The sequence below is a fragment of the Lemur catta genome, chromosome 19 (genome assembly GCF_020740605.2).
Source record: "Lemur catta isolate mLemCat1 chromosome 19, mLemCat1.pri, whole genome shotgun sequence".
NCBI classification, from domain to species: Eukaryota; Metazoa; Chordata; class Mammalia; order Primates; family Lemuridae; genus Lemur; species Lemur catta.
In genome coordinates, this window is record NC_059146.1 from 18601426 (window position 1) to 18628615 (window position 27190).

General features: G+C 41.7%; 2 protein-coding genes across 4 annotated transcripts; one reads left to right on the plus strand and one right to left on the minus strand.

The window, feature by feature from the left end:
* Positions 1-5267: 5267 nt before the first annotated feature.
* On the minus strand, positions 5268-9717 carry LOC123624170 (zinc finger protein 773-like). The gene is made up of 4 exons (XM_045531803.1): positions 9685-9717; positions 8519-8645; positions 7912-8010; positions 5268-7274 (listed from the first exon to the last, which is right to left on the minus strand). The coding sequence occupies exons 1-4, from the start codon at positions 9715-9717 to the stop codon at positions 6118-6120; spliced, it is 1416 nt and encodes a 471-aa protein (XP_045387759.1). The 3' UTR covers positions 5268-6117.
* Positions 9718-15924: 6207 nt separating this feature from the next.
* On the plus strand, positions 15925-22688 carry LOC123624569 (zinc finger protein 772-like). Of its 3 annotated transcripts, none has more exons than XM_045532505.1 (5): positions 15925-16181; positions 16807-16845; positions 18604-18730; positions 19276-19398; positions 20045-22688. In XM_045532505.1, the coding sequence occupies exons 1-5, from the start codon at positions 16149-16151 to the stop codon at positions 21190-21192; spliced, it is 1470 nt and encodes a 489-aa protein (XP_045388461.1). In that variant the 5' UTR covers positions 15925-16148; the 3' UTR covers positions 21193-22688. The 3 variants fall into 3 exon arrangements, with proteins under 3 accessions (XP_045388461.1, XP_045388462.1, XP_045388463.1); XM_045532506.1 differs by lacking the exon at positions 15925-16181 and adding an exon at positions 16193-16319; XM_045532507.1 differs by lacking the exons at positions 15925-16181; positions 16807-16845 and having other exon boundaries at positions 18657-18730; positions 19281-19398.
* The last annotated feature ends 4502 nt before the right edge of the window (positions 22689-27190 follow it).

Genomic DNA, 27190 nt, shown 5'->3' on the forward strand with positions numbered 1-27190 from the left:
CATGATAAAAATCTCAACAAATCAGGTGTAGAAGGAACTTAACACAATTTAAATATGAAAAGCCCACAGCTAACATCATATTCAGTGATGAACAGATGAAAGCTTTTTCTGTCATATTTGAAACAGGCAAGGATGCCCACTCTCCCCACTGTGTATCTTTTTTTTGGTGCGGTGTCTATGTAGGTCTTTTGACCATTTCTAATTGAGGTTTTCATTTTTTATTGTTCAGTTTTAAAAATTCTTTGTATGTTTTGGATAACAGTTCTTTACCACGTGTTTTTTTATTTTTTGCAAATATTTTTCTCTAAGTATGTGGCTTGTTTTCTCATTTTCTTGACATGATCTTTAGCAGAGAGAAGTTTTTAATTTTAATTAAGTCCAGCTTATCAATTGTTTTGCTCCTGGATGACAGTATTGAGCTTTCCGATCTGTGAACATGGGATATCTATTTATTTATTTCTTCTTTCTCATCTTTCATCAGAGTTTTGTAGTTTTTCTCATATAGACCTTGCACATACTTCATTTGATTTATACATTTTGGGGGATGCTAATGTAAATGGTGATGTGTTTTTAATTTCAAATTTCACTTATTGGTGGTATATAGAAGAGCTATTCACTTTTTATTATTAATAATAACTTTGTGTCCTAAAAACTGGCTATAATTGGTTATTATTAGTTCCAGGAGTTTGGGGTTTACTCTTTTGGATTTTCTACATAGACAATTATATCATATATGAACAAACACAGTTCTGTTTTTTCCTTCCCAATATGTATACCTTTTTCTATTGACTTATTACATTAGGTAAGATTCCAGTGCAATGTTGAAAAGCAGTGGTGAGAGGGAACATCCTTGTCTTTATCTTAACGGGAAACCTTTGAGTTTCTCAGAATTAAGTATGTTATCTATAGGTGTTTCATAGATATTCTTTATCAAGTTGAAGAAATTCACCTATATTTCTAATTTGCTGATTTTTAAAAAATCATGAATAGGTGTTGGATTTTGTCATATGTTTTTTCTGAATCTCTTGATATGCAATGTGATTTTTATTCTTTAGCCTGTTGACATGATATGTTACATTAATTGATTTTTGAATGTTGAACCAGCCTTGCATACTTGTGATAAATCCCACTTGGTTCTTGTGTATAGTTATTTTTATACAGAGTTGCATTCAATTTGCTAATACTTTGTTGAGAATTTTTGCATTCATGTTCATTAAAGATATTGCTCTGTGGTTTTCTTTTCTTGTAAGGCCTTTTTTGATTTTAGCATTATAATGCTGGACAGATGAGTTGGAAAGTATTCCTTTTGCTTCTATCATCTGAGAGAGATTGTAGAGAATTTATATAGTTTCTTCCTTAAATGTGTGGTAGAATTTACTAGTGAACCTATCTGGACCTGTTGCTTTCTGTTTTGGAAAGTTATTAATTATTGATTCAATTTTTAAATAGATATAGGCCTATTCAGATTGTCTACTTTTTGTGTTAGATTTTTGGCAGATTATGTCTTTCAAGGAATTGGTCCATTTCATTTCATCTAGGTTATCAAAATTGTAGGCATACAATTGTTTGGAATATTCTTTTATATCCTTTTGGTGTCTGTGAAATCTATAGTGATTTCCCCTCTGTCATTTTCAACATTAGTAATTTATTTATTCTCTTTTTTTTTCTTGGCTAGCCTGGCTAAAGGATATCAGTTTTACTGATCTTTTTAAAGTACCAGATTTTGGGTTTATTGAGTTTCTCCATTGATTTCCTGTTTTCAATTTCATTGTTTTCTGCTCTAATTTTTGTTATTCCTTTTCTTCTGCTTATTTTGGATTTAATTTGTTCTAGTTTTTCTAGTGTCCTAAGGTAGAAGCTTAGGTGATTGATTTTAGATATTCATCCTTTTCTTATATGTGCATTCTATGCTGTTAATGTCCTTCTAAACTACTTTACTTCATTTCACAAATTTTGATGTTATGTTTTTATTTTCATTTAATTCAAAACATTTTGAAATTTCTCTTGATTTCTTCTTTAATGCATGGGTTATTTAGAAGTATGTTATTTAATCTCAAAGTATTTGTGGATTTTCCAGCTATCTGTTACTGATTTCTAGTTTAATTTCATTGTGATCTGAGAGCAGACACTGTATGATTTGTAATCTTTTAAATTTGTTAAAGTGTGTTTTATGACCCAAAATATGGCCTATTTTGGTGAATGTTTCTTGTGAGCCTGAGAAGAATGTATATTTTGCTATCATTGGATGAAGAAGTCTAAAGATGTCCATTATATCCGTTTGATTGATGATGTAGTTCAGGCCAGCTATGCTATTATTAATTTTTTGCCTGCCAGATCTGTCAATTACTGATAGAGGGGTGTTGAAGTCTCCAACTGTAATAGCGGATTTATCTGTTTCTCCTTGCGGTTCTATCAGTTTTTGCCTTACATATTTTGATGCTCTGTTGTTAGATGCTTCCATGTTAAGGATTGTTATGTCTTCTTGGAGAATTTACCCCGTATCATTATGCAATGCCCTTCTTTATCCCTGATAACTCTCCTTCCCCTGAGGTTTGCTCTGTTTGAAATTAACACAGGCCTTCCACTTTCTATTGATTAGTGTTAGTGTGGTATATCTTTCTCCATACTTTCACTTTCATTCTATATATGTCTTTATATTTAAAGGGGGTTTCTTTTGGGTGACATATAGTTGGGTCTTATTTTTTATTGCGTATGACAGTCTCTCTTTTAATTGGTACATTTAGACCACTGATGTTCCAAATGATTATTGATATAGTTGGATTAATATCTACCATATTTGTTAACTTTGTTCTGTTTCCCTTGTTCTTTGTTCTTATTTTTGTCTTCCACTCTTTTTCTGCCATTTGTAGTTTTAATTGAGCATTTTATATAATTTCATCTCCTTTTTTTAAGCACATCGATTATACTTTTTTAAAAAACTTATTTTAGTGGTTGCCCTAGACTTCACAATATCCATTTACAAGTAATCCACGTCCACTTTCAAATAACATTTTCCCACTTCATGAGTAGCGCAATTACCTTAGAATAACACAATAATCGTAATTTCTTCCTCCTGTCTTTTATATCATTTTTGTTAGTTATTTCACTTAAAAACAAGTATACATAAGCATACATAATCAAATACATTGTTGCTATTATTATTTTAGGCAAAGTCGTCTGTTAGATCAATTGTAAATAAGAAACATAAAAGTTTTATTTTACCTTCACTTATTCCTTTTCCAGTACTCTTCCTTTCTTTGTGTGGATTCAAGTTTTTGGCTTGTATCATTTTCCTTCTCTCTATAAAACTTTTTACATTTCCTGAAATGCAGGTCTACTTGCAAGAAATTCCATCTATTTTTGTTTACCTGGGAAAATATTTCTCCTTTATTTTTGTCTGTTTGTGTTTTTGTTTCTTATCTCTAGAGATGGGGTCTCACTGTGCTCAGGCTGGTGTTAAACCCCTGAGCTACAGCTGTCCTCCCGCCTCGGCCTCCCAGAAAGCTAGGATTGCAGGCGTGAGCCACCATACCTGGCCTCCTTTATTTTTGAAGGATAATTTTGCAGGGTACAGAATTCTAGGTTGGTGAGTTTCTTTTTCTCTCAACACTTTAAATATTTCACTCTAATCTCTCTTGCTTGAATAGTTTTTGAGAAGCCCAATGTAATTTTTTGTTTCTCTATTAGTAATGTGCTTTTTTTTTTTCTTTTTTTTTTTTTTGAGACAGAGTCTCGCTCTGTTGCCCGGGCTAGAGTGCCATGGCATCAGCCTAGCTCACAGCAACCTCAAACTCCTGGGCTCAAGAGATCCTCCTGCCTCAGCCTCCTGAGTAGCTGGGACTACAGGCATGCACCACCATGCCTGGCTAATTTTTTCTATATATATATTTTTTAGTTGTCCATATAATTTCTTTCTATTTTTGATACAGATGGGGTCTCACTCTTCCTCAGGCTTGTCTCGAACTCCTGAGCTCAAACAATCCGCCCGCCTCGGCCTCCCAGAGTGCTAGGATTACAGGCATGAGCCACCACGCCCGGCCAAGTTTGAATTCTTGAATCAACCTTGCATTCCTGATAAACCTCCCCAGGTTATAGTTATTATTGTTTATATATGGATATGGCTAGATTCAATTTGTGAAAATTTTTTAAGGTTTTGTGTCCATGTTCATGAGGGTATTGGTCTATAGTTTTGTTTTAATATCATTGCCTGCTTTTGGTGTCATGTTAATACTAGCTTTCCTATAATTAGCTGGGAAGTACTTGAACATTTATCTTTTTGGAAGAGTTTATGTACAATTTGTATTACTTATTCCTTAAGTAATCTGTAAAAATTCTTACATGTTCGAGGGATGACCCTTAGCTGATGTTATCAAGAAAAATGAATCTCAGTCCTACAACCACAAAGAACTGAAATATGCCAATAACTCAAATGAACAGGAAACAGATTCTCCCTTAGAAACTCCACAAAGGTACACCATCCTGCCAACACCTCGATTTTAACCCAGTGAGACCTGTGTTATACTTATGACCTACCGAACTGTAAGATAATACATTTGTTTGTTTCCAGCTGTAAGTTTGTGGTAATTTCTTCAGATAGCAATACAAAGCTAACAGATCAACATTATCCTGCGGGCATTTCTTTACTTCCTAATGCAAGTATATTTCCTAGGCTCATGTTGTACCTTTTCTGCCCCAATCTGAAAACAGCCTCTTTTCTAAGTAGCTCTGGTTCCTTTAAAAAAAAAAAAAGTAACGGGGCGGTAAATATGCTCAAAGCTATTGGAATGCCAGTGCTTGCTGGGCTGTCTCAGAAGAGATAGGGAATATGTACACATTATCTATATATTTAATATGTTAAATTTTCTATCTTCTTCTAGTATTTTAAAAGACTCATAAGAATCCAACAGCAAACTCACACTTTTACTTAAAGGCAAAGATATGGTACAATAAGAGAGAGAATGCAACGCCAAATGCATAATTGATAAAAGAGCAAAGAGACAAACTGGACTTCATCAAAATTAAGAAATTCTGTTCTAGGAAAGATACTGTTAAGAAATTAAAACAAAAGCCACAGACTGTGAAAAAATATTGTCAAAGCTTATATCAAATAAGGAACTTGTATCTAGGATTATTATTAAATTACAAAACAATAAGAAACCAACCAAATTTTTAAAAAATAGGCAAACAATATGAACAGACATTTCATTAAAGAAGATATATGACAAATACACACATGAAAAATGTTCAACACTGTGTCACTAGGAAAATGCAAATAAAAACCACAATGAACTACTACTACACACTTGCTAAAATGGCTAAAATGAATGGCCCATGATTTACATACATACAGAATGTTGGTAAGGATGTGAAGAAACTGGGAATTTAATATACTCCAGGAGGAAATGTGAAATGCATAACTATTTAGAACACAATTTTTCAGGTTCTTGATATTTTAAACATTTGAATCAAATTCCAGCATGACAGCATGAAAAACTTCATAGACTCAGCCAAACTAGCAAAAATTATAAAAAGAAAATTCAAAGTCTCTGGAAATGGTGCTATGGGTATATAGCAAATTAAAAAATAATTATTCAAGAAAATCTAACATTCAGTAACAACAATAAATCAGTCACTTTTGAAGGAAGACCACTCCTTCCCTCCTCCCTTGTTAACTCAACAAGATGGAAACTCTACTCTAGTCTGGTGGACTTGAAAACGCAGGGCTCCCTCTCCCTGGAGCTCCCAGGAAGAACACTATCTTCTTGGGAGGGGCAATCTGTCAGGAATTCTCATCCGGTCCCCAGTGTGCATATTTGTATGGATGATGTCCAGTTGCTGGCTCCCTCATAAAGGGTACTCTCAGTGTTTCTCCATTTTAAGTCAAGTTATACAGACTAGGAGATAGCATGTACCATGTACTCCTAAGACCTTTCTCTTCTTTCACTGTATTCATAAGGCCTATGTGGATTATAAAGTTTCTGTTGCTGAAGCAGAGCAGACATTTGGTTAAAGGTTTTTCCACATTCTTTGCATTCATAAGGCCTTTCAGGTCTGTGAAATCTTCAGTGATGAATGAGATTGGAGGTGTGGCTAAAGGCTTTCCCACATTTTTTGCATTCAAGACTTTTCTCCAGTGTGAACTTTCTGGTGTTGAATGAGGTTGAAACGCTGGCTAAACGATTTCCCACAATTGCTGCACTCATAAGGCACTTCTCCAGTGTGAATCCTCCGATGTTTAACAAGACTGGAGCTGTGGCGAAAAAACTTTCCACATTCTCGGCACTCATAAGGCCTTGCTCCAGTGTGAACCCTCTGATGCTTAACAAGGCTGGAATTCTCACTAAAGAATCTCCCACATTCATTGCACTTAAAAGGCTTTTCTCCAGTGTGAACTTTCCGATGTTGCATGAGGCTAGAGCTTTGGCTGAAAAATTTCCCACATTCACTGCACTCATATGGCCTTTCTCCAGTGTGAACTCGCCAATGATTAATAAGGCTGGACTTGTGGCTATAGAATTTCCCACATTCACTGCATTTATAAGGTCTTTCTCCAGTGTGAACTCTCTGATGTTTCATAAGGCTGGAGTTGAAGCTAAAGAATTTTCCACATTCGTTGCACTCATAAGGCCTTACTCCAGTGTGGATTCTGTGATGCTGAACAAGTGTAGAATTATGCCTGAAAGCTTTTCCACACTCATTGCACGTAAAAGGCTTTTCTCCAGTGTGAACTCTCTGGTGTTGAATGAGGTCAGCATTGCGGCTAAAGGATTTTCCACATTCACTACACCCATAAGGCCTTTCTCCAGTGTGAACTATTTGGTGTATAAAAAGGTTGGATTTGTGGCTAAATAATTTCCCACATTCACTGCATTCATAAGGCTTTTCTCCAGTGTGTAGTCTCTGGTGCTGAACAAGTAAATATTTCTGACCAAAGCCTTTCCCACATTCATTGCATTTATAATGCCTTTTTCCAGTGTGAAAGGCCTCCTCACTTTCGGTGCTCCTGTGTGACTCTCCTCCACTGTGAGTCACCTGGTGCTTGTGAAGACCCATGCTGGTCGGGAAGTCCTTCTCATCCTCTCTGCTGTGGAAGGGCTTCTCTGACAGGTGGACTCTGCAGCTCCTTAAAACTGGGACCCACCCTCCTTCTCTTTTTAAGAGTTTCTCTCTACAGTTCAGCATCTGGTGTTGATAAACATGTGAACCAAGCACTACTTCTACAGAAGCACTCTGCTCAGAAGGAATCTCCTTAGCCTCCACTCCATGCCAACAACCTGAAAGCAGAGAAATGCCGATGTAGACTGTGATGCGAGGAGACAGCCCTCTCTCTAATGTGTGTCTGACACTTCCTATAATGAGTCCCTGGGATGGCTGGCAGAACAAGAGGTCAGGGTGGGGAAGGACCCACTGTGCAATGCTGAACCTGGTAAGTTTACAGACTAGGGGGGCTCATGAGCATTAAGGATGCAAGGATGGGGTGCAGCACAGAGAGGAGAGGCAGGGTCTCCAACACACTCCTGCAAATGGCTTCTGCAGGGCCTTGATTGCTGGGGACACAGGACACAGTGCAAAAGTGGGTGTTCAAGCCCAGAGAAACCAACTGCAACTGAATAGCTGGTGTTTGAGGACTATCCAAGCATAGCTGCACACCTCACAACACATTTAGTGAAAGCCACTGCCAGAGGGTGCTGCAGAGGAAGGGGTGAAACATGGAAAGCAGAGAAATGGGGGACAGCCCTATGTCAGAAAACAGAACAGAAATGATAAGTAGGCAACTGAGGAAGAAAAGATGGAAATCAGCGGTGGCCCCTTGCTTTGGCATCAAAACACCAAGGACCACTGGAAAGACTCCTGGTATGATTTGAACCCATCCTTGAGTTCATATGTCTCTAAGCTCCACCCTCCCAGTACCTTCTGGCATGGCTGGAGCCACGAATCCCCAGGCAGGCATGAAGGGCTCTCCCCATGATTCCAGTTGGAATATTTCATGGGTCCTGGAAGATGCAAGTCCTAAGGGAGACAGGACAGGTAAGTGGCCAGCACTAGGCCAGAGTGACCCACCCCACAACAGACCACAAGAAAGAAAATTAAACAGTACAAAAAGAACCTGGAGAAGGGTCTTGCAGGAACAACCCAGTTAAACTGATCAAGTCACTGTCTCAATCCTGGCACATACAGACCCTGAGGTATGTTGGCTAGAGGATGAAGGCAGAACCTGGGGCACAGAACTGCCACAGATCTGCACAGCATAACCAGGCTATGCAGAGGCCAACAGGATGAGATACACTAGGCTGACTGCAAGATTCTGGACCCCCAAACCCTTTCCTGCAAGGGTTTCAGGCAGCTCAGGGAGAGAAGGCAATAGTGTTACAGCACAGGCCTATCCATTACAACACCTACTTCAGGACATTGGGGAAGGAAACAATGTCCATCCATGAGAAGGACAGACCTGTCCCTAGCAAAATGAGGAAGAACAGAGCCCAGCCCAAGATGCTGGTGTGCGGTATGAGGGCCTTACCCAGAGAGGCAATAAGTGCAAAGTTCTCCAGCATCACACTGCGGTATAGGAGCTTCTGAGCTTCATCAAGCAGTTTCCATTCCTCCTGAGAGAAGCAGACAGCCACATCCTCAAAGGTCACATGGCCCTACCAAGGTAGGGAAAGTTGAGTTTATATGTAGCCTCCTTCCCTGGGATTCTAGGCATCCCCTAAACACACATCCCTGCTCACCATCCTCTCCATGTCTCAACCACAGATATTACCACAGATCCCAAGGCCACTGATACCCACTGATACCTCTCCTCAGGTACCATAGGTCACTGTGTCCTCCTACAGCAACAACCGGCAGGTAGGCAGGTATCTAAGCTCTGAGCCTGGCATGTAGGGCCACACCCCTCTTTTCAGGCAGTTCCCCTGAGGTCCCCTAAATCCTTCATCTCAGATACAATCACACCAGGGCTCACACTTCAACCTATGTCTCAGTGCCAGGGCCCTGGGGACAGCCAAACATTTGCACACCCTCCCAAGATGCACATTCTATGCCTCCCTGGTATGCACATTGCCAGAGATGGTCTTGAACTCCTGGCCTCAAGCGATCCTCCCACCTTGACCTTCTGAGTAGCTAGAATTACAGGTGTGAGTCACTGTGACCACTTTACCTGTTCAGTTTTTAAAATTGATCCGAGATCTGGTCACTCCAACTCCTTCTATAATCAATCCCACCAGAACTCTCCATTAGTCTCTTGGATTTACCTATTTACGAGTCTCTTTGTCTTCACCCTCATCATCCCACCCTAGTCTGTTTTCCACTGAGAAGCCTTTGGAAAACTTTGAGAAACAGTCTGAGTCCCTCCTCTGTTTCCACCTCTATATGGCCCAGCAGCGCCCACAGAACGAAGGCCCTGCTCGGGCTATAATTCACGTGTGCTTCGTTCCCCTCACACAAGCTGTCCACCAGACACCGTGCAAATCTCAGGTTTATGACCATGGACTATGGACTATGGGCTCAGGAACGCCAGAGCCTCTGCACGTGCCGGCCGCCTGTCACACTGGGTGTCAGAAACAGAACCTCGCCCACAAGCGCCCCACTGTTTTGGACCCAGGGTCCTGAGCAGGCGGCCTTCGCAGGGCTTTCGGATTTGGGTGATGGGCGGGACGGTTGAGGACCGGAGGACGCGGCACTTACCAGAGCCGTGTCCCTCAGCACGGCTGCCGCCATCGGACTCTCAGGGCGGAGCGGGGACAGGAGAACCACCGGGGCAGGCACCCGGCTCACCCTGGGCGCCGCCACCGAGGCTCAGTGCGGTGAGGACAATGCTTGCCTCCTCCCGCGCCTTCCCGCTCTCGCCTCCTCAATTCAGAATCAGCTTTCAGGGCCCTAGGTTCAGATAACCCTCCGGAAGAGCCCCTAAATGGATAGCCACTAACCCGGCGCCGGAAGTCCCGCCCAGAGCGTTTACGGAAACACCCATTTCCATTGGTCGAGCGACCCCGCCGCACGGCGCAGCGTCTTCTGGGTAATATAGTTCCACAGCTCCAAACTTGGAGAAGCTGGCAAAGCTGCGGAGATGGAGCTGAAGAAGACAGGGTACGGAACTGCTGCAGGAGTCGTGCAGAGACTGTTATTACAAATGTGCCTGGATTTCAGTTTTCCCTGGATAGCTGCTACTCCACTCTTTCCTCCGCTTGAAGGACTTGAAGAGAATAAAGTGGTTTCTTTGGGCTGAACCATGTATACATCCCCAAATTTCCCTTGGCAAGGGAACGCCCAATTTTAAAGTCAACGGTGGTGACGCAATGTCTCATGTATGAGAATAAGAAAAGGCTCTGAATTGTGGATGTGGGTGGTGAGAGAGTCGGGGATCTCAAGAATTCACTTTCCTCCCTCGCCCGACGCTCATTTTTCCCTTTCTCTTCTCAAGAACTCAATGTTGGTGTTCAGGCAGGACAATAGGCCTCCCACCCACAGCCAGCATTCCTATCCCCCTGATTTCTCCCCTTCATCCCTTCCTACTCCATGTTCCCACTGCCTTTCCACTTCGAAGTACAAAGCCAACTCCCCACAGGTGGGTAGAGTGGGGGTCTGTTGCTGACAAGAGGCAGCTGTTGAGGAAAGATGCTAACCCTTTACTATATGTTGTCTCACTGCAGCCCCTACCATTTACTGCTGTCCTTTTGTGTCAATCTCCTTTTCCTGATTCTCTCCTATCCCTTCCATTTGTGGGCTGAGCAATGATCAACTTCATCACAGCCTTGGGGTGACTCACAAGGACAAAAGGTGATGAAGCATTCCTTCCTTCTTGGAACTTTCTGAAACTAGGTGTTCAGTACTAGCTGAGTCTGAAAAGGAGGAGGTGAGTCAATATTGGGATTGAGGACGTGATAGGATAGAGAGAGACCCAAGTTCTTTGTCACTTCCACAGTGGCCATGGTGTTTTTATTCAGCATTGGTTATTTTAGTCAGGCCATGATATGGCACATGGAAGAGAGGGGAGGAGACTGAGGAGAGATGGACCCATTGACAGGATTGGGACAAGGTGTAGAGGAACTTCCCCCTGTTAAGCCAAGGACAGGAAGAGATGTCTCACTTCCTTGAGAACACACCTTAGAAGAGTAGATTCCAGATTATTCACCTAACAGATTATGGGTAAGTCATGAAAATGAGCTGACCACCATGACATGAACTTCTGTGGATGAATCTAACAAACATATTATACAGAATCTAGTCCTGCATATGGTATAATACAACCTATAGAAAATTCAAAATCTGGCAATAAGAAACAGCATATCATTTAGGGAAACCTACATACGTGGCAAAACTAATGACATTAACAGAATGGTTATCAAAATTATTAACAAAAATGCCATGCAAGTGTCAGCTCTAGGAGGGGTGTCAGGCAGGCGAGAGATGTGAGGAGAGAGGATGCCTAACAAACTGTTTTATCATGGATGGTTGTTTCACAGATGTATCTTTTTAAAAATTTTACTATTATTATTTTATTGGGCAGCCCCCTGAACCAGAATAGGTTCAGAGAGAATCCCAGATGTGGCTTTTATTTAAAAAAAAAGCTGTATACCTCTAATGAACATTCTACTGATTGTGTGACAGTTTTAAAATAAATAAAGAAAAAGTCTATATAGACAGTTTAATTTTGTCACAGGAATAGTCGACAGACTAAAACAGATTCATATATATGTGGAATGCAAATAACATGATCAGTGAGGAAAGAACAGACTAATTATGTAGCTTAGGTAAAATTCATTTATATCTCATTGAATTCACAAAATAAGTTCCATGCAGATACTTTCAAAATAAAACAACATATTTTGTGTCTATAGGTTTTCTCTGTAACCTCTGGAATCCATTTTTATTTCCAGCCTTTAGGAATATTTCCATGTATATAAAGAGTGGGAACACCAAAGTTTGAAGCCCAGGCCCTACCTTTGACCAGATCTCCTGAAGGGCTGGAAACCACGCTGTTCAGTGTTTTGGAAGCCTAACTTGCCCAAGAGAACATAAGAGGCAGATGCTCCTCAGAGCCCAGTTACAGGTCAAGCTTCAACACACGAGCTGCTTCAGGGAATGAGGCAAGGCTGAGGGCTAAAACCGACCAAGCAGATTTTGTTGGGAATTTCCCGGATTTCCCAAGATTAGAGCTTAATGGAATGATCCACCACCCAGAAGCTCTGGAAATTCTGGACTTCCACTGGATATGGCCATCTGGTCCTTAGACACTTGAAGTCAGGACCCCTCTGCTAGAAAACCAGAACTAACATTCCATCTGAACTATCTTTAGAAGAAAAAGTGGACAGAAGGAAAAGAGGCTATAGAATGGGGAAATAGAACTGTCTCCTCAGGGAGAGAGGGGCCTGATATTTCAGAGGGGCAATTCTGCTTCACAACAGGTAAGCAGCTCCATGACCTAGTATTACCCAATCACAGGCTTACACCAGAAGACATCATCCCATGCAGATGTTGTCTTGGTGACCAAGCACTATTCTGAAGCTCCAGTGGAATCAGGTAACCAACGATCACCAACCACCCAAGAGTACAGCTATTCCTGAGTGCCATAACCCTCTCCTTGCTCCCACAGGCATCCCAGCTTTCATACTTACCTGGATTTCTTTACTCTACTGAACAGTGATTCACCAAAAAAAAAAAAATGACTAAAAATACTGGAAGAAAGTTATCTACACATACCACCCAAATACACTAAAGTCTCTCCTCAAAGGCCAAACCTTGAAAATACTGGTCCGGTTTTGTGGAATTTGCTCAGTCTACACTCTGTCTGAAAACTGGACCTAGAATGGAACAAAAAAATGAGAAGTTGTTGTAAATATGGTGGTAAAAATAATGGATGTAGAAAGGGGACAATATGAGGGAAGAGTGGTTGAATCAAGGAAGGAGTTGAAAATGTTTATAAACAGAGGGCTGGGGACATTGTTCTTTCAAATGGGCTAAATGTGAGCAGCTTTTATGGAGTTGAAAATTGAGAAAAATGAGAAAGCCTAATCCATTACAAAGCCAAGTTTAAACTATTCAAGTAAAAGGCGGAGCAAGTTCCAAAGAGGTCAGGTGAGAAAAGACTTGGTGAGTTGGAGTAACAGGAAGGAGGACATAGTAGCTGGGGCAGGGGATGGGGAAAGGAGCAATGTAAGAAACTGATGTGATTGTGCATTCAGTACTCAGTTCCCAGCTCTCTCCTCCTATTCCATCCCACATTTAAATCAATTCTTCCCCTTACTCCTGGCCCTAGGATCATGGATGTGATTTCTGCCTCCTTGGAGTTTTAGGGGCACACTTTCCAGAGTCATGTAAATGGAATCCAACAGTATGCAGCCTTTTTCAGTCTGGCTTCATTCACTTAGTGCAATGCATTTGTGATTCACCTTTGTTTTGTGTATTAATACTTTATTCTTTATACTTCTGACTAGTCTTCCAAACTATGTACCATAGTTGTTAATCCATTAATTTGTTAAGGACTTTTTCTGTGAGAAACTGTAGGTTAATAATAAAACCAACATAGGCCGGGTGCGGTGGCTCATGCCTGTAATCCTAGCACTCTGGGAGGCTGAGGCGGGTGGATTGTTTGAGCTCAGGAGTTCAAGACCAGCCTGAGCAAGAATGAGACCTCATCTCTGCTAAAAATAGAAAGAAATTATATGGACAACTAAAAATATATACAGAAAAAATTAGCCAGGCATGGTAGCACATGCCTGTAGTCCCAGCTACTTAGGAGGTTGAGGCAGGAGGATTGCTTGAGCCCAGGAGTTTGAGGTTGCTGTGAGCTAGGCTGACGCCACAGCACTCTAGCCTGGGCAACAGAGTGAGACTCTGTCTCAAAAAAAAAAAGAAAAACTATATATTTGCCTCAGTAATTTTTTTTTTGATCACAGGTTTTCATTTCACTTGGGTAAATACCCAAGAATTGGATTGATGGGTCACATGGTAAGTGTATGTTTAATTTTAAAAGAAACCATTTTCTGTGATAATTGTATAACTTTGCATTCCCACCACCAGTGTATGAATTTTCCAAGTCTTCTGTATCCTCACTAATACTTAGTGTGGCCAGCATTTTAAATTTTAGCTGATCCAGTGGATACATAGTAATATCTGATGCTAGTTTTAAATGGCATTTTCCCCAGGACTAATGATGTTGAGCAACTTTACATGCGCTTATTTGAAATTCATATAATTTCTCTATGGAAATGTCTGCTCAAATCTTTTATTTATTTTTTATTAAGTTGTTTATGTCGGTTTTTGTTTTGTTTTGGTTTTTGTTTTTTGACAGAGTCTTACTCTGTTGCCCTGAATAGAGTGCAGTGAAATGATCATAGCTCACTGCAACCTCAAACTCCTGGGCTCAAACTCCTGCCTCAGCCTCCCAAGTAGCTAAGACTACAGGTGCACACCACAACACCCAGCTAATTTTTCTATTTTTCATAAAGATGGGGTCTCGTTCTTGCTCAGACTGGTCTCAAACTCCTGAGCTCAAGTGACCCTCCCGTCTCCTTGAGGGGTTGAGTCACCTCACCTGGCCTGTTTGTTGTCTTAGTATAGAATTTTGAGATTTATTAATATATTCTGCATTCAAGTCCTCACCCAGATATGTGATTTGCAAATACTTTCTCCCAGTCTTTGGCTCATCCTTTCATCCTATTAACAGGTCTTTTAAAGACTATAAAATGTTAATTTTTAGGAAGTCTAATTTATCAGTTTTTCTCTTACAGTTTTATTTTTGGTTTTATATCTAAGAAATATCTACTTAACATGACCACAAAGATTTTCCTCTGTGTTTTCTTTTAGAAGTTGTACAGTTTTTTTAATTTGTGCTTTTGGGTTGTGACTCATTGTGAGTTAATTTTTTGAACATTCAAGTCTTTCCTCTTCTAGCTTGAAAAGTATATGTGCTCATTCTATTTACTATATTTAAGCAAGAAATTGCAAACATTTAATACATTAGAGTGCTGTATAGTATTGTAAATACATTTACTTTCCACTTGGAAATATAAAAGATTTAAAACATTGAGCAATGTCTCCTTTCAATTCATATGTTCCTGAGGTTATGCATGGGAATTCCATCATTCTAACTACATAAGGAGATATATTTATGTTTTACACAGTGATGAGCAATTATTTCAATGAAAACATGCACCTCTCTTCATCCTCATTCCTTTTTTCATTGCAAACCTTTCACCTGAGATCAAACTTCTTTGGCCTTGAGTATTAAGAAATTTATTTGCTGTTTAAATATATAAAACCAAACTGTAACCCAGCCACGGCAAGACCACTTACTTGCTCCAGGCTTGTTGGGTGTGGCTCTCTGGGCCATGGTTGCACATATTTGGCTCAGAATAAACCTCTTTAAGTTATTTTACAGAGTTTGGATTCTTTTTCATTGACACCTCCTAATAACCCTACTCCATGTTCCACATTGTAATTGTGTCTGGAATCTTTTCTCTCTTGTGCCTGACCTAAAATGCTGAGGCTCACAAAACTAGAGCTTCAGGCTACATGTGTTTAGAAACAACATGATATTTATTAACTTCCAGCTAAAGAAGTCTGAATGACATTAGCGTATAGTGTGTTCGTATGATTTTTTGGTGATCATTCTTTGCACAAGGAAGCTTCAAACAATGTCTCTAAACATTTCTGTGATGTGTCACAGACTACATTCACCAGAATTCGCTGCTCCTTTAAGAGAAAGGTCCGCCTAGTCCTTTCCAGGCTCCCCTAGCGGTGTGGCTGGGCCTTTACCCCAGCGGTCCGCTCGGAATCCCGGCCTCTGTCGTGGGTGCTGTGAGAACTATATTTCCCAGCAGTCTTGGCGGCGCTGGGCCAATGAAGGCCCAAGGAAGGGGCGTTTCCGGTTTTGGGTAAGACGTCGGGGTGGGACTTCCTGTCCCCCTTCAGGCGGACATTTTATTTGCTTTTCGATTAATCCCCCAGAGCCGTCTCTGGAATACAGTGTCAGACCCGCGGGGACAAGAAAGGAGAAAAAAAGAGAGAAGACGCTGTTTTCTCTGAAGAGAGGCAGGCCTGAGGCTCGGCAGTGGTGCTGCCGAGTGACCTGGCTGCTGGGGCGGGCCCTGGACGGCGGATCCCTCGTTCCCATACTTGTCTCCCCTTTTCCCTAGTCCGGGGGCCCGATGGCGGCAGCCGAATTGATGGGCCCGGCGCAGGTGGGTGCGTCCCTGGGGCCTCGCCCTGATCTCCATCTTTGAATCCTAAAGGGCTCCTTAGGTTGCTGCAGCCCAGGCCCCCGTGTTCAGGACAGTGGGAGCACTCGTGGTTGAGTCCCATTTCTGGCGGTCAGGACGGTGAGTTGTGGAAGGTCGTTATGGGCAGAGGGACCAGCCCATGCAAAGGTTTAGAGGTTCGACGCAGCCAGAGCATTCAGGAAAACTGGGTCTTTGGGACCTGAAAGGGTCAGGGTGTGCGAGAAGTAGTCACACCTGGAATGCCAATCTTAGCATCTGGGTTTCTATTTTGAAGGTGATGGGAGCCATGGAAGGTTCTGAACAAATGAGAGACACGATTTGAGGGTTTAAAAAGTATTCCATACACTGCTCAGGGGAAAACTGACTTGGGTTGGTCATGGTGGGGGCGGGTATGATGATGAATGTGAGGCATAATTAAAATTGAGAACTAGTCCGGGGCAACGCAGTTGTTAAGAGGTGGCCCTAAAGACAGGCGCAGAGGGACAGCCCCAGGTCATTTTGTAACAGGGCAGGAATATGGGATAGGCCTGAACCTTTGAGACTCCTTCATGGTTGATTGTCTCTCACAGTTTCCCTCTTTCCACAGGTTCCTATGATCTCAGAAGTAATTATGGACTCTATACAGGTGAGGGGAGAATGTCCATGCTCTCACTGATCACACCTCCCACCCCCACCCCACACATTCTCTAGGATTGTTGTCATATAAAATGCCTTCCTGCTACTCTCTGATCCTTTGGGTCTAGGAACCCTGGAGAAACCCCAAGCCCAGGGTCCCAGGCCCAGGCCAGGGGCTATATGGAGGGGTTTCCTTTTCTAGCAGCCATTGGAATAAGGGTGGAAGGTTGCTTCAGGTTCAGGAGCCAGCTTGCGCAAATACCTGGAGGTGAGACTGAGATTTGGAATTTTCAAGAAATGGCAGGGGCCGGGCGCTGTGGCTCATGCCTGTAATCCTAGCACTCTGGGAGGCCAAGGCGGGTGGATCATTTGAGCTCAGGAGTTCGAGACCAGCCTGAGCAAGAGTGAGACCTCGTCTCTACTAAAAATAGAAAGAAATTATATGGACAATTAAAAATATGTACAGAAAAAAGTAGCCAGGCATGGTGGCACATTGCCTGTAGTCCCAGCTACTCAGGAGGCTGAGGCAGGAGGATAACTTGAGCCCAGGAGTTTGAGGTTGCTGTGAGCTAGGCTGACGCCACAGCATTCTAGCCTGGGCAACAGAGTGAGACTCTGTCTCAAAAAAAAAAAAAAGGAAAGAAACGGCAGGGCTCTGCCACCTCTGATAGCAACCAAGAGCAGGGGGGCAGGAGTCAGGCCTGAAATGACTGGCTGAGGAGGTAGATCTGCATTCTGACAGTGGTCGGACCAGGTGAAGTGTGGAGCAGAGGAGGGATGTGATCTGACCTAGGTCTTAATGGCCTCCTCTTGATGCCAAGTGGAGAACAGATGGTATGCAGTGAGGCTTACGATGGAGGCAGGGAGACCAGGGAGGAGGCTACTACAAAATTCCAGATGAGTGGAGATAATGGATAGGCCACAGGAGTGGCTATGTAGATAGGAGAAGTGATTGGATCAGATTTACTGATGTGAGAGAAAAAGAGGTAACCCCAAGTTTTTTGGCCTTATGAGCTACTGTTGACTTGTCCATCTATCAGCAGAAATAGGCAAGTCAGTGGTAGAAGTAACTTTCAGTGTGGGTAGCAAGAGTTTATTTGTGGCCATGTGAAGAGTCTGAGATGTTCCAGAGAACACTGAGTGGATGTGTCAAGTGGGCTGCACGACACATACAACTGCAGTTCTGTAGAGGAGTTCAGGATGAAGATGATTGTATAGACTGGAGTTTAAGAGAGAGAATATTCACATCACAGTGGTAGTGCAGTTAGTAAGCCAGGAAGATGATGGTGGAGACCACTGACGGGATGGAGGGCCAGAGTTGTGAGATAGATGTGACCTCAAGAGTAATGTCCATGTGAAAAAAAAAGTGTGGACTGACAACCCCTGGGCTTAAGGGAGAAAAGTGAGCCCAACTTTGGTTGTGTGGTATGCATGATCTTAGCAACCTCAGAGGAATTAGCTGGCAGAAAGGTGGAAGAAGTAACTTTCAGTGTGGATCTCAAGAGTTTAGCAACTCAAGGGTGGGGCCATGTATCTTAGGCCTGTAGTTTAGATGGTGCTTTCCTGCCCACTTGCCTATGGTTGCTGTGGGTGGACACAGTGATCATTGTGACCATTAGGAGAGAGAAGACACCAATGGCACCCAGTCCTGGTATTTCCTCCAAGTTGAAGAGTTAGGTAGGAGGGTGTACAGGTAGATGTGTGGAGCATGCATGGAGGTCCTTGGGAGAGCGGCTGCTCATTGATTTGGCTCTCTCCATTGTGGCAGGGGCAGGTGAACTTTGAGGACGTGTTTGTGTACTTCTCCCAGGACGAGTGGGGGCTCCTTGATGCGGCTCAGAGGCTCCTGTACCGTGATGTGATGCTGGAGAACTTTGCACTTATGGCCTCGCTGGGTAAGGCCATCACACCCACCCCAGTGTCCTGGACTGGGCCCTTCCCTTCCCTATTTTCTCGGGGTGGCTTTGTATTTCTTACATAAGAGCCATGGGCACTACTTCCTTCCCCAGTTCCTGGAGTAGGTGCTCTGCATATGGGGCCTGATCCTGGGCTGTGTGCACTGCTGCCTCCTATTCCTGATTACTCTGAATACCTGCTGTCCCAGAGCAGGCTTGCATGGATGAATCCAGGAGTCAAGTGTCCTGTTGTTGGCCCAGTAGATCATATCTACCTTGTCCTTTTCCTGACTGGATGCCTCTGTCCATATTCATGGCACTTTTGTACCTCAGTTTTCTGCCCCTTTCCTTTAGCTGACATTTCCTGTGGCCTGCCTGTGCCAGAAATTGTGTAAGAACCATTATGGTTATTGCTTGCTGAGACCACTAGGCCATTCCTGCAAGACCCTACTTTGAGATTATTTTTATAATATTTAGTTTTCTTCTCTGTGGGGTGGGTCACCCAGACCAGTGCTGGCCATTCACCTATTCTGTATTTCCCTTAGGACAGGCATCTTCCATGTCTCATGTAATTGCCTCACTGGAGCAGGGCAGTGAGCCCTGGGTACCTGACTGGGTGGACGTGACTCCAGCCATTGCCAGAGAGACTCTAGGTGGGAATGGCCCTGGTGAGTAGGAGCTGGGGAAAAGGGTGACATCAGGGTTGGGTTCAAATCATTCCATACCTCTCTGTGCCCACAGTTGTTTTTGTGCCAAGACCACTGGTCACACTTTATTTCTGTCCACTTACCCATTTACATACTTGGCTTTTATGCTCTGACCTTTGGCCTCCGGCTATTCCACACCTCTGCCTGCATGTCTCACCTGTTGCTCTCCACTTTTCCCTCTGCAGTTCTCTCCAGCATGGGCCTATACTTAATGTGTCATGACATGTGCACATAACCAAAGGAGTTCTTAAACACCAGTGACTTAGTAGCAATTTGGTTTTCTTGAGCATGGATATACCTTCTGCACAGCTCTCACCTGTCTGCAGCAGCAAGGAGATCCGATTGTGAATGACTTTATTGAAGAACTTGCCTCTTTTTCCTGTTCTGTATCCCACGGTTGTGTCCTCTCCCAGTCAAGGCCTCCTCTATTCTATGACCTTTAGAAACCAGCTATTGCACAGCAGACCTTTACTCAACTTGAAAGTGGGCCCCCTTGTCCCGACAGCAGTCCTGGGACCTTGATCTTAGTTGTGTTAGACACGCATTTGTGATGAGGATGCCTGCCTCCCATCTGCTTCAATTTTTCACAGCAGTTCTCTGATTTCAGGTTGTCATGGAATGGAGTATGAGGAGATACCTTTTGAGCAGAGCATTTCTAAAGAAGGATTGTCACAGATGAGGACTCCCAAGGAAGGCTCTTCTGCCAAGAAGGTTCACACCTGTGAGACATGTGGCCAGGTCTTGAAGGACATTTTGCACTTGGCTGAGCATGAGGAAACATACTCTGGGCAGAAACCGTATATGTGTGTGGCATGTGGGAAGCAGTTCTGGTTCAGTACAAACCTTCACCAGCACCAGAAGCAGCACAGTGGAGAGAGACTTTTCAGAAAAGGTGATAGCAGGGCCTTTCCTGTTAACAGCTGCCCTGTCCAACCGTCAGAGATGCCTTTTATGACAGGGGAGGGCTGTAAGGACTTCTCAACCAGCTCAAGCATTTTCCAGCACCATGCCCCTCACAGTGAGTGGAAGCCACATGGTAATACCAAGGGTGAGGAGGCCTTTCACAGTGGACAAAGACATTACAAGTGCAGTGAATGTGGGAAAGCCTTTAGCCGCAAAGACTCACTTGTTCAGCACCAGAGAGTCCACACTGGAGAAAGGCCTTATGAGTGTGGTGAATGTGGGAAAACCTTTAGCCGCAAACCTATACTTGCTCAGCATCAGAGAATCCACACTGGAGAAATGCCTTATGAGTGTGGCATATGTGGGAAAGTTTTTAATCATAGCTCTAACCTTATCGTACACCAGAGAGTACACACTGGAGCAAGGCCTTACAAGTGCAGTGAATGTGGGAAAGCCTACAGCCACAAATCCACACTTGTTCAGCACGAGAGTATTCATACTGGAGAAAGGCCTTATGAGTGCAGTGAATGTGGGAAATACTTTGGTCACAAATACAGACTCATTAAACACTGGAGTGTTCACACTGGAGCAAGGCCTTATGAGTGCATTGCATGTGGGAAGTTCTTTAGCCAGAGCTCTGACCTCATTGCACACCAAAGGGTTCATAATGGTGAAAAGCCTTATGTATGCAGTGAATGTGGAAAAGCCTTTAGCCACAAACATGTACTTGTTCAACACCATAGAATTCACACAGGAGAAAGGCCATATAAGTGCAGTGAATGTGGGAAGGCCTTCAGGCAAAGGGCTTCCCTCATCCGCCATTGGAAAATTCACAGTGGAGAAAGGTCTTAGTATAGGGAATATGCCATCTCCTTGTTGAACATGACTCACGCCACAGAGAAGCTTCAAGAGTAGCTGTGTGCAGCCATCAGCCAGAAATTGAACTTCATACATTCGAACATGTACTCTGAGGAGCTTCTTCTGAATGTCAGCTATGTGGGAAGCATTCTGGGGCTATGGTGCATTTTCTAAACTGCCCAGGACCCTTGCTGGAGTTACATCACTGCCAATGCCTCTGACAGAAGCCATCTATCTTTGCACTGTTTGAGTCCTGCATGGTGTATAAGTCACCTTGGCATGCTTCACAAGGCAGACCTTGGTACTTGTCCTTCCCTTAGAGGGACTGTCAGTAGTCTGAGCCCATTGAGGATTCTCCTTCCTTCCCCCCTAGCTGGTTTAAGCATGAATGTGAGGAGTGCAACCCAGTTTTGTCCCAGGAGGATGGGATTTGTGTTCTGCTGGCCACATGTAGAGAAAGTTTCCCTTCTTCATGGACTTTCTTGGTCTCATATGGCACTTGTGCCTCTAAGATATCTAACCTGCAATTACCTGCATTGTATTGTTATGGTTTTGCAACAGATGCCTTAATTTTTAGACTACCTTTAATCTCGGGGATTCTGTTTACTTTATGGGTTGGAGTGAAAATAGACTTGAGCTAGGCCAGTATGAAGGGTTGACCAGCTTTTGTGAGATCTGCAATGATTTGTGTCTCAGAGATGATAGCAGGGTGGCAAATAATAGCTCTTGTTCCAGTGTGAGCATAACTTGCATTGCTGCTTAGACTCTCTTAGGGAAGAATACCAGTCTTCATGGGTCTAATCTTGTGGTCAATATGCCAAGATTATTTGTGTGACTGGGGTCACCCTAAACATTGGGTGTGTGTTGTGACAATTTCTAGAGTATCTGGGAGCAACATGAATTCAATCCCTTATTCCCAGAGGATTTTTCATATTCCCCAGGCCTCTTGAGTAGACCTTGATCCCCTGGGACTGGCCCAGATTCCTGAAGTTTATTATTCAATAGGCAGATGCTACTGAGTGTCCTCTAAAAGGCCCAGGTAGGAATCATAATTGGTACAGAGACACTGATTAATGGGGAGTTGGGAAACCACAGCAAACTATGGGGAACTGACCCTTCTAAAGGTATATCTGCACATATTTCCATTACTATGAGTTATAAGGCTTTACATAAATTCTCAGGACTCCTATACCTGTGTCTCCTATAGCTAAGGTCACTGTCAGAACAGTTAATATTTTCTGCAATAAACTGTACATATTTGTAGTGTACAGTTTGATAAGTTTTGATACACATTTGCACCTGTAATACCAAAATTTTCCTGATTCCCTTTATAATCTCTCCCTCTCACCCATCCCTAGACAACTACTGATCTGCTGTCACTGTAGTTTGTTTGCATTTCCTAGAATTTTATATGTAGAGAGTAATTTAATATGTACTCTAATGTATTTGATTTCTTCAACTGTATATAATTATTTAGTGATTCATCTTGTTGTTCTGTGTTTCAGTAGTTTATTTCTTTTCATTCGTACTTTGGCTAGGAGTATTCCACTGTAGAAAAATAGTTCCAAAGCAAGTGATCCAGGAGAGAACTCATATTATAATCAAACCACAGCATCTGTTATTACCTAAACATGAAAGTGATGTACCCTCATTTCTGATGTATTCTCTGACTAATTCCAGTAAAAGGTGAAAGGGAGCTATACAAAGGTAAAAAGTACAAGGAGGTAGGAATTTGTAGGGAGTTTTTTTGGACTCTGGTGACCATAATCATGTGTTTTTCTTTTTTCAGTCTTTTAATGGTGACTTACATTGATCTTCAAATGTTAAACCAACTTTGTATTTCTGGGATAATCCCCATTTGGTCATGATGTATTATTATTTAATGTATTGTTGAATTTTTTTTTTCTTTTTTGAAGATTTTTGCATCTATGTTCATGAACAATGTTAGTGTCTGATTTTCTTTAAAGCCTAGATTTGGCTTTGGTATCAGTATAATCCTGGCTTTACATAATCAGTTGGGAAGTATTCCTTACTCTTCAAGAAATGCTCTCTCTGGAAGAGTTTGTGAAGAATTGGCATTATGTCTTCTTTAAATGTTTGGTAGAATGCACCAGGGATGCTATCTGGGCCTAGAATTTGTTTTGTGGGAAAGTTTCTAACTACAAGTTTAATTTCCATGGTAGATAGAGGGCTGTGCAAGTTATTTATACATTTGTCCATCTCTCTATTTATCTACTTACCTATTTTCTATCTCTAGAATGAACTTTGATTGTTTTTGTCAAGGAGTTTGTCCACTTCATTTAAGTAGTCAAATTTTTCAAAATATTCTCTCATTATTATTTTAATACCTGTAGAATTCATAGTGATGCCACCTCTCTTATTCCTGATACTGGTAGTGTCTATATTTCTCTTTTAATCCTGATTGGTTTAACTGTAGAGATTCATCAATTTTATTGATGTTGTTAAAGCACTTGGTTTCATTAATTTCTCTGTTTTGTTTATTTCTTTTTCCTCCATTCTGACCTTTACTATTACCTTTTGCTTTTATTGGATTTCATTTCTCTTCTTTTGTTATTTTTTAACATGGAAGCCAGGGTCCTTCATTTATCATATCATTTGTTTGTCCCTATAGATCACTATTTGTCTGATGTTCAGTGTATTGAGAATCAGTTTCATATACTTTGTTATTTCATTTAGTTTTTCTTTTTCAAGAAAATTTTTGAACCTCTGAATCAGATACCTTGAATAAGTTAGTAAAACTGATACACCTCCAGCCATATCAGAGAAAAAGACAAAAATCACGTTACAAATATGAGCAAGGAAAGATGATATAGTACTAGATACTTGGAAACATCATAAATAATGTGTGATTATTTTAAACAGCTCTTTCTCAATAAATTGAAATTTAGAGAACAAAAATTTCCTGAAAGATACCAACCAACCAGGCTTACTCAAGAAGAAACAGATAATCTGAAAAATCCTCTGTTAAAGATACTTGATTAGTATTTCCAGATGGCTAGTAGTACAAATCTGTGTATAAATGTAAGAAGCCTTCCTACTGAAAACTTCAGACCAAGATGGCTTCACTAATGAATTCTACCAAATATGTAATGAACAAATAATTCATACTCTATCAAACTTTTCCAGAAAAATAATAAGGATGGAACACTTCTCAACTAATTTTGTAAAGCTATTATTACTCTGCTATCAAAACCAGGTAGTGGTACTAAAAGAAAACTACAGACCAATATTCATGAATGTGGGCGCAAAAAAATCTTAACAAAGTTTTAGCAAATTAAATCTGACACATATATATGGAGAGAGAAAGACAGACAATAAGTTATATACTAGTGAGATCAAGAAAGTAAGGTAGGTTTAATGATTGAAAATCTATGAACTTAATCTATGTTAAATAGAAGGTATAGTATAATAAAGAATATATATAGGACTTTGTCCCAGGTTCTTGGCACACAGTTTCAGAATTCTTGGAATTCTTTGAGGAGTGTCTTTTTGAAAATATATATTTATTTATTTAGTGTGTATACATACATACAGAAAGAGATAGGGGGTCTTGCTATGTTGCCTAGGCTGGAGTGCAGTGGCTAGTCACATGCATGATCCCACTACTGACCAGCACAGGAGTTTTTACCTGCTCCATTTCCAACCTGGGCCAGTTCACCCCTCCTTAGGTAACCTGGTGGTCCCCCACCTCAGCCTCACAAGTAGCCGGGACTATAGTCATGCACCTGGCAGGAGTGTCTTATACTAAAGAGGTGATTCATGGTGGGCCCCTAAAAATCTTCTGAATGGGGACTGGTCACTAGAATGACTAACCTTGTAGTTAGAGGATTGAAACTTTTAGCCAGATTCCTTTTTGGATAGAGGAAAGGGGCCAGAGATTGAATTTAGTCATGCGATTGTGATTTAATTAATCACGACTACAAAATGGGACCCTAGATCAAAACTGGACACAGGCTTGGTGGAGTTTCCTGGTTGGTGAACATTGGTGTACCAGGAGGGTGAGGTGCCTCAACTCTGTAGGGAGAGGGCATGAAAGTTTCACATCTGAGGCCCTCCCAAACTCTGCCCTTTGCATCTTTTTCATTTGGCTATTCCTGAGTTTTATCCTTTATAACAAAACTGGAATCATAAGTATAGATAGCACTTTTGTTGAGTTCTGTGAGTCATTCTAGCAAATTATCAAATGTAAAGTGGCCATAGGAACCCCCCAAATTATACCCAGTTGGTCAGAGTTGCAGGTGGCCCCTGAGACTTTCGGCTGACATCTGAAATGTGGGCAGTCTTGCAGCAGACTGAGCCATTAAACCTGTGGAGACTGATGCTAACTCTGGGTAATTGGTGTCAGAACTAAAGGAGGTTTCCTCAACCTGATAGAGGATGGCTATTAAAAACCTAAACCTAATGTCATATCTCATAGCAAAAATCTGAATGCTTTGCCCCCAATATTGGGATTAAGGCAGGGATGTCCACTCTCACAACTTGTATATAACATTACATTCAGAGTATGTGCCAATGACATAAAAAATATAAATGGTGTGCAGATTATAAAGGAAGAGCCAATATGGTCATTATTTATAGATGACATCTATAAAATCCTTAGTTACCTACTTAAAAAGTTAATAGATCTAATAAATGACAGTGGCCAAGGTCCCAGGATAAAAGGTCAATATACAAAGAATGTTTGGAAATTGAAAAACCATGTCATTTACAGTAGTATCAAAGTTTGAAATATTTAGAAATATACTTAACAAAATACATTCAAGAGCTATAAAACACTTATAAAACATTTCTGAGACATACATTTCTGGATCTAAAGACTCAATATTGTAATTTGTCAATTCTCTCCTAATGTTCCACAGATTCCTATAATTATCAATTTCTTGGTGATTTTTTTTTAGAAATTGACAATCTGATTCCAGTATTCATATGAAAATGCATATGATCAAGAATACCCAAGACAAATTTTTGGAAGAATAACAAATTTGAAAGATTTTATCTTAAGAATTTTTATAGAGCTATGCTAATCAAAAGTATAGTATTGCTAAAAGGATAGACACAGCAAGAGGATAGAGTCCAGAAATAGAACCACACATATATTGTCAATTTATTTTCAACAAAACTGCCAAAGTATTAGACTGTCTGACATTTCCTTCTTCCATAGAGAGTGCCCATGAGGGTCTGCTGAGTCTGCAGGTGCAGAATCTAAATCACCTCACACCACAGTCTCCATCCTAGGCCAGATCCTTATCCTATCCATCTCTCCCTTTTGCAAACACAGGCCACTATCCTTCCTATTACAGGTCTATACCTATCTAAAGGGAATATCAGGCTCATGGACCCACCAATGGTCTGCCCTCCAAGTCTCAACCCTCCCCTTCTTCACCACAGATCCTATCTGAAACAACAACATTAAAACTTCATATTCAATCTGACCCTCAGACCATGCCCTCATCCAGTCCACACCTTCTATCCCTTTCAAAGCTGCAGAATAGCTACCTTCCTTGATGTTTGGAACTTACCCACCTAGTCATGTGATGCCTCTATTTTGTGACACCTCTGAATCGCCATGTCCAAAATCCAACCGGTGATCTTCTCCCTGAAACCTTCTCCTTTTGATGACTTCCCCAAGTCCATTCTTTCAGATTTGCAGGCAAAAATCCATGAGATGAACCTTCACTACCCACTTTTCCTCACATATAGATTCAATGCAGCAGGAAATCCTATCACCTCTATCTTTGAGATCCACCCAGAATCTCATCTCATTTCATCTCTGCTGCCACCCCTCTGGTTCAGTTCTTACCGTAATTCAACTAGGGTCTATTGCAGTGGTCTCCTCGCCGGTTCCTCTGCCTCAGTTCAACATCCTGCTTTTCCCAACTTTAAACTTTTAACTCTGGGCATGACCCTCCCGTCCGTCCTCTCTTCACAACCTCCCATGGCTTCCAGCTACTCCACTGCCATTCCAGGTGAG

What these genes read in the sequence shown, in the direction of transcription:
- LOC123624569 (XM_045532505.1), top strand. Translation starts at nt 16,149, where the DNA reads ATGGCGGCAGCCGAATTGATGGGCCCGGCGCAG. An exon ending in TAATTATGGACTCTATACAG is followed by an intron (nt 16,846 to 18,603) that starts GTGAGGGGAGAA and finishes CCATTGTGGCAG; the next exon opens with GGGCAGGTGAACTTTGAGGA. An exon ending in TCTAGGTGGGAATGGCCCTG is followed by an intron (nt 19,399 to 20,044) that starts GTGAGTAGGAGC and finishes CTCTGATTTCAG; the next exon opens with GTTGTCATGGAATGGAGTAT.
- LOC123624170 (XM_045531803.1), bottom strand. Translation starts at nt 9,717, where the DNA reads ATGGCGGCAGCCGTGCTGAGGGACACGGCTCTG. An exon ending in TGCACTTATTGCCTCTCTGG is followed by an intron (nt 8,011 to 8,518) that starts GTAAGGCCCTCA and finishes TGTCTCCCTTAG; the next exon opens with GACTTGCATCTTCCAGGACC. An exon ending in GGCTCCAGCCATGCCAGAAG is followed by an intron (nt 7,275 to 7,911) that starts GTACTGGGAGGG and finishes CTCTGCTTTCAG; the next exon opens with GTTGTTGGCATGGAGTGGAG.